This window comes from Triplophysa dalaica, chromosome 4 (assembly GCF_015846415.1).
Source record: "Triplophysa dalaica isolate WHDGS20190420 chromosome 4, ASM1584641v1, whole genome shotgun sequence".
In the NCBI taxonomy this organism is placed as follows: Eukaryota; Metazoa; Chordata; class Actinopteri; order Cypriniformes; family Nemacheilidae; genus Triplophysa; species Triplophysa dalaica.
The window spans coordinates 11,761,578-11,773,330 of NC_079545.1; the positions used below are offsets into that span (position 1 = coordinate 11,761,578).

General features: G+C 38.0%; 1 protein-coding gene across 1 annotated transcript in view; it reads right to left on the reverse strand.

Moving 5' to 3' along the window:
* The window catches only part of LOC130418983 (protein unc-13 homolog B), a 91,689-nt gene extending 79,974 nt beyond the window's left edge, over nucleotides 1–11,715 (reverse strand). Inside the window, exons 1-2 of the mRNA XM_056745297.1 lie at nucleotides 11,626–11,715; nucleotides 8,886–8,915 (exon numbers count right to left, since the gene is read on the reverse strand). Of these exons, the coding sequence (XP_056601275.1) occupies nucleotides 8,886–8,915; nucleotides 11,626–11,647 (52 nt within the window). The 5' untranslated portion in view covers nucleotides 11,648–11,715. The remainder of the gene's footprint in view (nucleotides 1–8,885; nucleotides 8,916–11,625) is intronic.
* Nucleotides 11,716–11,753: the final 38 nt, after the last annotated feature.

Here is an 11,753-nt window from a genome sequence, read left to right on the forward strand (position 1 = left end):
AGGGTCTTTTTTTGCTCTTTCTTCAAAGAAAATGGCAAAATAAGGTGAGACAATGAGTGTGTGTGAGAGAGAAAAAGGAAAAAAATAAAAAATGTGTCCATACTGACAGAAGATGTATTCCCACATATATACTTAATTTCATATTTTTTCTAGAAAATATTCTTCGCTTCCAGATATTATTTCCATAAAACAATGCATTCCTGATCCTGTGATTACTCTAAATTTATCACAAAAAGATCAGCATTGGTTGAACTTCTCATCCGGTGGAATTAATCGGCAGTAGATTGTTCAATGGCATTTCTCTTTACAACGCCATTGTTCATCGAATCAAGTTCTTGCCTGAGAGGACAGAAACAAAGCACATTTATTTTGTACAATCCTGAACGAAGGACGCTCTTAAACAAACGGAAAGAAAATGTTCAATAAAATCTGCGGACCACCTCCTCTTGTTTTGCTCTACCAATTGATTTACTTCATGTAATGAACCTTATAGAAGTTCCCAGAGAAAACGTGTCTGTCACTGAACACAACGTCTCAATCTTTCCAACCAAAATTACCTGGCACTGCTAACAAATATACAGTCGTGACTTTAATTCTTCAATTCTCCATCGCCAACACACAACGCTTTACTTCCCTCCAATTTACCTCAACCATCAGTCTTAAGAAATATATATGGATGGCAAACACAGAATAACCATCCCAGTTGTGTTTTCTAATCAAGGATAAATAAATGGAGAAAGTAGAAAAATTGAGAAAGTAATGGTGTGATAGAGATTTATTTTGTCCCAATTGAATAATGTTTAAAAGCAGCTTTACAAAATCTAATGCCTCATAAATCCAACAGTGAGAAGGGTCAGAATTATCAAGACACAATGAAAAAAAGGTGTTATTTAAACACCTATCAAATATTTTGCAGTTTTATACCCATACCCTGTCTCAATGATCGTCTCAAACAGGGTACCTAAATAATATTGTGAGCAATAAATCTGATTTCCTCAGAGTGTGTATGCAAACATTAGTTTGTCCTGAATGTTGAAATCATGCAGCATATCTAAACATATAATTCTACTTTAATGAGAATCCCTTAATTTCCTCTGCAGACAGGGTGTAAGACCCTCTGTGTAATCTCTGTCCACACAGATCCATACTTATCATACTGTCTGCACAGAGGGCCACAGCTCCCTCAGACCACAATTGATATGACCATCGTAATGAAGAGCAGAATTGGGCTGAACGAAAGAGAGAGATGGTGGGATAGAGCTGGAGAAGATAGAAAAAGTCAGTGCACAGCAATTGATTCTGTCTAAGAGTCGGCCAGGTTGGTTATCCGTGTGTGTGTGTGTCACTGTTAAAAAGTCATACGTAAAATAGTGATTCAGAGCAAATAAAACTCTATAAAAACATACTATGTCATGAATTCTGAATTTATTTTACACTGTTGAACGTGCTGGCTTCTCATGCTTAACATGGTCAACTTGTTAAAAAACGTGCTTTATTCACTCCCCCAGCACTCCAACTTGTTTCTGTTAGTTTTGTATATATCTGAATCCCTGTTTCGTAAAAAGGATTATATTCCTTTTATCCAGCAATTCTCCAGGAAAAGCAAGAGGAAAGAAAGAGCCCGCCCACGCGCCAACGAATACCACCCACTTAAAATCAAGATTGGCTGCGCTGCGTCAAGATTGGCTTCACTGTGGGTCTGCACTGCAGCTCGTTACTCCTGCGATAGTGAAGTTTAGGTGTGTCTGTTTGTTCACGGCATTTCAGTGATGGATGTTATATAAACGGTGGATATAACGCTGGATTTGGAGATCGTTTGAAACTGATAGATGGTTCCAGTGCTAAAAGATAGCGGACATGAACTGCATGAACTGCACGTGGTTAGTGAAAATAAGTCATATGTCTGAGTTTTGTTGGCAATCGCTGAGTATGTGCATAATTGTGTGCGCATGCTATTGTCTGCGCGGGCTGTAGTTCCGTCCCACTGCCCGCCTCCAGCAGCTCATGTTTTTCTGGAAATCATCATACAGCTGTATCTTTCTTTTATGAATTTGATCAAACAAAATACTCTTTGAAGATACAATGTATGCAATACTGTATAGGTACTCAAGATTAATATGAGATTGGCAGAAACAGAGTGTGTTACCTGATCCTTAGTTTAACAGCTGGAGATTCTTGATTGCATCAAACAAAGAAGCCTATTATCGACATTTGTGAAATATGATGTGTAGATTACTGTCTCTAGACCCATGAATAATATATTACTGAGCCAGTAGCGTAAACATAACCGCTAAGGTAATTCCTTTCAAATTTCAAATAGACCCATCAAAGATGCAAAGATTAAGGTGGAGTTTAATGTATTAAAGTAGTTATTTGTAGTAGAGGGGGTTTGAATGAATATTGTAATTTGTAAATTGCTTTACAGGGAGGCAAAGAGTTTGACTTGTCCATCGATCATTAGATGTCTTGTGGCCTCTTTACACAGCAAAGGCACAGAAACCAAATCTGAAGAGGCATAAATGTGTATTTACTGGTGGTGGGCCGTTAACAGCGTTAACGAGACTCTTATCGCGCAATAAAAAAAATGTCGCAGTTAATCTATTATCAAAGTTGGGTTGGGAGCTGGGTCTAAACTACGCACGCCATGATGACTTTCACCTTGATATTTTAGCGCGGATGTATACCTAGCTGAATTGCACTGTACCGGGCGAGAACGAGATTTTTTAACTCGCGTGATTCGCGTCATTCGCGCCGCCTCATCATCTCATAACCAGGGCTTCATTCGCGCGATTCGCGCCGCAAGTAGGTCTATCGCGTCTTTGCATTGACTTAACATGTAAATCACTCGCGCTTGACGCCCCATTCGCGTTTGGTCTGAACACAACATAACGTTACTGTGAAATTACCACATCAAACGTGACGTGCTAACATGGATGCAGCTTTGAAGCCGCGGGGTTTGCTTCAGGGAAAATGTATTTTTAAGAAGCTTCCCAATGGAAATATCGACAAGACTAAGGTTGTTTGCACCTTGTGCAATGGGGAATTGGTTTAAAAAAACTTTCTCTCAACAGTTAGTGGTCTAGCTTTAGTTGAAACAAGTAAATTTGTATTGGCACCTAATGTATTATGGCTCCTGTATGACATATCACTTGTTGCTCCCTAACTCTTTGTAAGTCGCTTTGGATAAAAGCGTCTGCTAAATGACTAAATGTAAATGTACGGTAGGAGCTCTTCCAGTCTCAAGTATCACCTAAAGGCAAAGCATCCCTTAGCTAATGCGGAAGTAAACACAAGTACATCTTATTGAACATCATTTATTTTCATCACCAATTATCATAGTAGAACAGCTTTCTCAAGCAGTTTGTGATGCATTTTGGAAACAGGAGATGAGCCCCTGGTCTAATGCGCCACCTGACTTGAGACACACGTTCTCAAAGACTTACTTTTAGTCATTATTTGGGTAGCACACATATTCTGAATGCCTTCGGCAGAATTCAAATGAGCCATTTTAATCTAGATTAATTCCAAAATTAATCTAGATTAATCTAGATTAAAAAAAAATCTATGCCCTCCACTAGTATTTACACAGACCATTTATGCGGCTCTAAAGCCGCATAAATGCATTTACAGAGGAATTAAAATTATGCTAAATAATGCAGAACATTACCACAAAATTACTGTTCTAAAAATATGCTAATAAAATAATGCCTTAAATGAAACGATATAAACTACCCCCAAAAATACTGACACTAATAATAACAATGCATACTTGGGAGAAAAGTAATATAAGCCTATAAATGCTAACAAACACTCCATAGAAATTTGTTATTTTTGGCCACCTCACCGCATATTGAAAGCTGCCAAAAGTTTTTAAAGAGCCAGAAAGTTTAGTATGCCACTTACAACTGATTTGTAATAACATCTTGGAGTTATAAACAGAAGTTACAATATTCAACCCACTTAGTTAGATCAAAAGTATCCTCAACCTGAGGATAACACTAACCTGAGGTTAAGGGTCATGTGACAGCAGTGCTGTTTAAGCTCGTTAAGAACTCTTGCTAAGATGGTTAAGATGTCACAACAGCAGACCACTGTTTCATGCTGGGGACCAGCATGCAAATCACAACATATACTGGTGCCTAGCTAAAGCATGTATGAAGACAAGAAAGCAGACGCTTTTGCTGCTAAAGCCCACATTATAACATTTTTAAAATGCATGTTAGTAAAATCACACTAATTTGTCCCAAATCTTCATGCCTAATATGTAGATTTTGAATTTACAGGGTCTTGTACTATTTCTTTTGTCTCGCCAATGGGTATGCTTTTTCGGGAAAAGTGCCCAATAAAAGGAAAAGACACAGACTTTTTAAAAAACGTTTCGAAACAAGTTTGAGTTCTGGATGAGTGTATCAAGCACAGAAATGCTACGTCATACATCCAACTTGTTTTTAAAAGCTGACCATGTTAAGCATGAGAAGCCAGCACATGAAGAAGTCAGAATGCATGACATTTTCATAATTTTCAGAATGCAGTTTTCATAAGGAATCTTTCGGCAGCAATCTTATTATGAGTCAAACTGCATTTGATTGTGACATGGTATTGAATTCTTTGCTGTGGGTTAGAAACTGAGCTGAAAAGCCATTTTGCTGCTATTAGGAATAGATGACATTTCTGAGATGCTATGTCTTATGGACAGAAGAGTCAAGCACACTCTGCATCGAGGTCTCTCTCTCTCCCAGTGATCTTAGTAATTCATGGTAGTCACTCTCCATGAGGTAAATCAGGAGACCATGAATTATGCATCCATAAGGTCCTTTATTAGGTAATTAAAAGTCTCCATGTATAAACACACACACACACCTACCTAGATATGGGTGTTTCTATATTTGGATGGGTGGATAGACGGTATGGAAAGCAGCAGGTATTTGTCAGGTGAAAATATGGATTTTAAAAACTCATCTAGCATTTCTCTTTCAGCAGCAATAAAAAAATATTTAAATATGGATCAATCTAAATATTTGAATCCAAACTACTGGTGACCAATTGCATTCTTCAAAAAATATTACTTTCATACATTTTTGCCTCTGTATCGCCACCTCTGTTTGAAATGTAAAATTACAGGTGACTTTAAAAAACTTATAGTAGCCCTCCTACCCAATAGCTCAATATATAAAACACTTTTATGATCTTACCATTGTGAGTCTGGGTAAGATATGGAGACAGTTTTTTTCAAAAAGTTTTAAAGGAGCTTTAAAGGGATAATTCACCTGTTACATCCCTAGATGTTTTGTTTTTAGAGCGCTTGTGCATGTGTGTTTTATTCTATTCTTAAGCTTAGAGTAGGTAAGTATACAGCGCTCGGCACTGAAGATTTTGCTTTCCTTTCTTTTCTTTGCTTAGTAAGGTTAGTTGTTTAAATTAAGTTAGAACTTGTTTTTATTTTATTATGATCTTTCCTTTGGCGTCACTAATTTTCCCTTTTCTCTTGGTTTGACTTGACTTTTCTGCTGTTTATTCGAATTGTTAATATTTATATTTTATTTTTGCTTCTTTATTAACATCCATTTTGTAAATATGATTTGACATCATATTTTCACTTTTGCATATAAAACATTTATTTCTTTGGCAGTTTGTTGTCACCTTGTTGTCACTTGCCACCAGCATTATTTCACAACTTTACCCTAGTGAAAATGTTACTCCTTTCAACCCTAGACCATGCCTGAAAAAAGGTTGTAACATCACCAAAAACTGATAATTCTGTCATCATTAACTCTTCTCATTTCAAACCTTTATGTCTTTCTTACACAGAACACAAAAGAAGAGATTTTGAAGAAAGTTGGTAGCCGAACAGCACTGGACCCGATTCACTTCAATTGTATGGACACAAAACCAGTGCAAGTGAATAGGGTCCAGTTAGAAAAATATCTTCTTTTGTCTTCTGCGGAAGAAAGAAAGTCATACAGGCTTGAAATGACAAAAGGGTGAGAAATAATGATGACAGAATTTTAGAATTAACTATTTCTTTAACTACAACTGTCAATACCTGGTGTAGGTGCATAAAGCATATAATAAAGCATCATAAAAGTGGGTTTAGTTTGGTGTGAACACATCATAACAGACAAAGCTTTAAAGCATTTAGCAAATGTGTAGATGATGGATGAAACGCAAGAAAAAAATTATGGTGTGGTTGGCAAAAGGAGACTGAGAGCCAGACACAGTCAATAAGAGGAATCAAACTGAGACAATCACACACAATCACGATCTGCTCCTTACAGCTTGTACTGCACAAATGGACCGATGAATGTTAGACAAAAAAAATTCTCATGTCACACAGTATGTCACAGTATATACAGTATAGATTTGGTTGGCATATAGCACAATCTTTTCTGACCGCTGTAACAGTCCAATGTCATCACCAAGCTTTTTTTTTTTAAATGGAATATAATTTGAATAAATCCAGAAAATAACAATTCAAGGGAATCTATACAATCATTATTTCACAACCCTTAGTATACCCCACAGCCCACCCAGTCCCAAGGAGGAGAATAGAATTTAAGTACAATTTCAAATAGAAAGAAAAATTGTTAAATGACACACAAGAATAAGCAAATAAATGAATCCATAGAAGAAAAAAACCATTATGAATCAGCAGAGAAAAGTGGTCCCCAAATTTTTATAAAATTTGTCAGTAGAACCTCTTAATGCAAACATAATATTTTGTAATCAATAGTAAAGACAACAGGTCTTCTAACCAGGAAAAAATGGGGGAAGATATAGAAGATTTCCAGTGTAGTAGAATTCGTCTGCAAGCTATCAGGCAAAAGCAAAAACATTAGCATACTTTTTTGTATTCTCATTACAAATCGGTGGAACACCAAAAATAGCAATTAAAGGGCATGTTTCGAGAGAAATATTCAAAACTTTAGAAAAAGTGTCAAAAATGGAGTACCAAAAACCTTCCAAATTTGAACAAGAAATGAACATATGGGTATGATCAGTAGGAGCCAGTAAGCACCTATTGCAAGTGGAATCTACATCCGGGAATAGCTTATTTATTTTGACATTTGTAAAATGATTGAATGAAATTGAATCAGGCTCAGACTGGCTTGTAAAGTTTGTATAGCCTATAGTTGTATGATGTTTAATGATATATGACCATACCTCTCAGCATTTGAGACCAGTGATCCCGAACCGGACAAAAGATCATCGCAATCGCAAGTCTCAAATGTTTCCTTGATAAATAAGCAAACGGGAGACTACCAGTAACTTTTTGGTATCACCCAGCACCCGTAATAATACCAAAACACTTTAAAACAGCCTCCATTATTCACAAACGTGTATAAAACGTTGAAAAATTATATATGAGCCCACCAAATCACAGAGATGCCGATTCCCACAGGCTTAAGGTCACAGACAACCTCTGCAATTAATACATTTGACTAGAGGTCCCCAGGTAATACTCATCTCGTGAGAATAGTGCTCAGGGCATATCAAGCGATCTCTAACAAAGCAATAGAGTCGCATAGTAAAAAATGTTTTACTCACATAAGATTGCTTTGCCATTCCTATCGGATCCAATATTGAAGGCACAGCACTGCTTTGTAATTTTAAACTCTCCACAAAATCAGTGTTGACCTGTGCCTTGTTCACAAAGGAATCCTCGGAGAAATGAAACTTACAAAACTCTCAATGTTTGCCCCACATGAGGTGTAATGTCTTTAAAAATAAACTTTAACCCCGCATTTCTAATATTGGAATCCTAAGGAAGGTTATGCAGCGACTGTATTCTTCTAATTCATGTCATCATAGATAGGTGCATTCCAGTACCTGTTGTTCGCTGGTCCTGGTGTCAATAACAAATTTAATCTCAGTAACAAGGGTGTTTTCATTTCTAACACTTACATGATGTTCGCGTGAATAGGATTCCCCCTTATATAACAAAAGCTTGGGTTAAAATTCTGATTTTAATTCATGCCTCCTTTAAAAGAAGTGCATACTACTGGATTTGTAGTAAGCTTTGAGGGGCGACTGGACAAAGAGGCACATGCTAGGCAGAGAGTGAAGATGAAGAACAGGACTGTGCTTCTAATCTACACCAATCTAAATGGGGAGAATTGTACCAGCTATGAGTTTTGCTTGTTTGATATTAAGCTTGTATCCAGAAAAGGATCGAAAGTAATTAAAAACAAATCAGAGATTGAGGCGACAGGATCTGAAATATAAAGCGAGAGAGTCATCAGCACAGAGTGAAACTTGTTGTTCTATCTCTCCCCTAATAATGCCTGAGAAAAGCAAGGAATTTTTCAAAGCTATGGAGAGAGGTTCTATTGCTAACGCGAACACTAGAGGATAGAGAGGACATCCATGACGAGTACCTCTCTTGAGGGGAAGTCATCACCAAGGTTAGTTTCATCAAAACTGCCTACTAGAAAATTTGCTATTTTAGAAGCATGTTACATTTACATTTAAGCATTTGGCAGACGCTTTTATCAAAAGCGACTTACTTAGAAACAAATGTATAGAATAATTCAAAGTATGTGCCATCCACTGGGATAGAACCCACGACCTTGCCGTTATTAGCGCGATGCTCTTACCACGGAGCTACAGAAAGTTTGTTTCTTAACTGGTTACGATTGCTGGAAAATCCCATGAGGTTTAGTGTTTGCCTGCTGGCTAACCAGTAAACCAGTTCACTGTCTCTCCTGTCCACGTCAAACTGGGCCATAGAAGGAATTTGATGTCTGATTCAAGTACTTCGATTTAGCACCAAACACTTATCTGAATGATAATTCATTAAATTATGCATTATTCTTTCCTCTTTGAGACCACGGTAATAGTAGAGCCATAACAAGCCCAACTGTTTTATGATGCAAACAGTTCATTACCTTGAGGTCCTTGAAGCTTGGCTTTTTTCACTGAAAAGAAAAGAAAGACAAAGAAAAAAGTGAGATCGTTTTGCTGTAGTATTGAATATTAAAAGGTACAAAAATACACATACATTTTATTAAACAACTTAACCACCAAACATATCAGAAAAAACTCCAAACAAGGCACCCTGTTTTTTTGTCCCCTAGTCAGTAGAAACTTCTGTCACCTTTACAAATGCTTTCTGGTAGTCTATTGATTTATAACAGGAATACTTATAGAACTCCAGGAGATACTTAAGCAGCTTCTATGGGGTACACAAAATAATATAAATTTTGCTTTGCTAAACCTCTAAAATGGTGTATTCGTTCGTGAGCCAGGAGGAGGAGGAGGATCGGGTCGTCCACCGGACGTCCAGCATCACCGCATTGCACCATGAGGAAGAGCCTCTCGGCTGTGCTGAGGTCCGAGCGACAGTGTGTCGGGGAACCGGACCTAATTTTTTATTTTCCTATCGCCCCTGACACTCCTGGTGCTCCCATCTCTGTTCTCTCGTCTCATCGGTGCATACCCCCAGGCTGGCTCCCCTGGGGGGGGGGGGGGAGTAGGTACAGTCTCGGTGGTACCCCCCGACCTGTAAGGGGCGATGGGGGTATGTGATGAGGAAGGCGTGACGAGATCCATGAGGCGGGGCCGGTAGCATGATTGATAGTTGGAATCAGCTGTGCGCACACCGGTCCCGCATATCTCACAGAGGAAATCAGGAGCATAAGAGGATGAGCGACGGGACTGCTGACGAGAGAGGACCGGGCCCAGACATGTTGCCGGCAGTCGACCGTGAGGTGGCTGCCGGTCTTTTACTTCCGTGTTATTGTTTATTTATTTTTATTAAAGTGGTTTGTTAAATGTTGGCCGGTTCCCGCCACCTTCCTTCCTTTTATTGAACCGTATTACACAGAACAACGGTGGTATCCATTGCATTGGTTTTTTGTCCGTACAATAGAATGGGGATGCCATCGTTCAACTACGAACATTATTCAAAATATCTTCTTTTGTGTTCTGTAGAAGATGTAAAGTTAAAAAAAAAGATTTAATGTGGGTGAGTAAATGATTACAGAATTTAATTTTTTGGTTGAACTGCCCTTTAATAGACAAACAAGCTCATGTGTCTTAATTAAAGGAGGCTCCAATTTCATGGGTCCATTTTAGGCCATGATTCTGACTTCTGAATTGCTACTTTAAATGTGAATCAGCATCAACAATAAGTACAAAGCTACATGACATAACATAAAACACACATCTGGTGGAGATGAAGTTGTACTTTAGCTTTCCTGATGGGGTTGCGGGGGCACCTGAGACAAAGATAAGAAACACTAAGCTAGTCTATCCACACCTAGCATATTCAAATAACACTAGAACTGAAGCAATGCGGAAAGGATGGAATGTTGTCAACAAACACTGTTCCTTCCTTTTCACAATAAAGATGTTCTTCAAGAGTTCAATGCGTTCTTCTGGTCAGGTGAGATGAATGCAGACATCACAGAGTTTTGCAGTGACCGGCGACGCATACACAGTCTGCACCAGATGGCTAGAGGATTATAATGAATCTGTCCTCCCCCAACACCAGCTTTATGCTATACACATGCCTTATCACTTTCTCTTGGTGGGTTTCCCATCTACAATGTGGAGAACAAACATCTAAATGTATGACTGCGTTCTCAATAATCCATAGCAAACCTACTAATTTATTTTGAAGAATATGTGATGATCTTGCACACTGCATTACTCTTAAACATGGCCAGAAACAAAACTAGTATGCTAAAGATTTCAATCCCAATACATTCAGGATGAATGTATTTTGCAACGATTTGCACCCAGAATATCTCTCCTCTATTCACTAATGACATGTCAGTCGCTTTAGATTTTCTATACATGCTTCCTCTCTCCTGACTGCTGACAGCATGGCAGATTTCTGTGATACAAATGATCTCACACAACATCAATTTACTGTAGTCCACACAAATTGAAAATCAATTGAAGTATTTTTAAACAGAGTCAGACGACACTCGCTGACACAGTGTAACAGCATCACGTCCATAATGTTAAACGTTGATGCATGTGTCCATCAGGTGCAATTTGTTAATTCGAAAACAAACCCGCTGACAGGAACTTTAATGTAACATTTAACGCCCAGTGCAAATCTGATATAAACTACATTTCAAACACACGATCAACAACGATTTATAACAACTGATCCTAAGTGCAATATTACATTGCACCACATCCTAAGGCAAAAGATACAGTTTTGTGGCACTTTGTAAAGAACAAAATCACAAAAAACAGACCCACAGCCCTGTCAGAAGAAGAAGTTTAACAATTCAGGAAACCCCATTAAGAGTTGTTGTAGCATAGGTAAACCGTATAATAACGTTAGCAGGAAAATATAACAAGTGTAATGTTACAGTATCTGCCGCCCGTAACGCCGGTAGACCCCGTTAAGCGTCTTAACAGACGATGAATCGCTATCAATCTATTAAAAACACAAATACTGGTTGTTTAATACAACTAAAGTAACAGCAATTTAACATTATTGGAATAAATTTCCTATTCGCAATTTTACCTGTTGCTTTCCTTTGCTGAAGTTTAGACTATTTTATACACACCAACCTCAAAGTCTTGATTTAAACAGAAGCTTAAAATGAGATACAGAGAAAAATATGCGAAATATTAACAAGTATCAAGTAGGTTAACGTTACTAACCTCGCACGCATAGAAGCGACATGGCTGAGATTTAAGTCCAGCAAAACACACCTATGGCTTTTGGCGTAATTACGTAATTTGCCATTGGCGGTATTATTTCCTTCCGTTACTAAACGATACATGAAGCG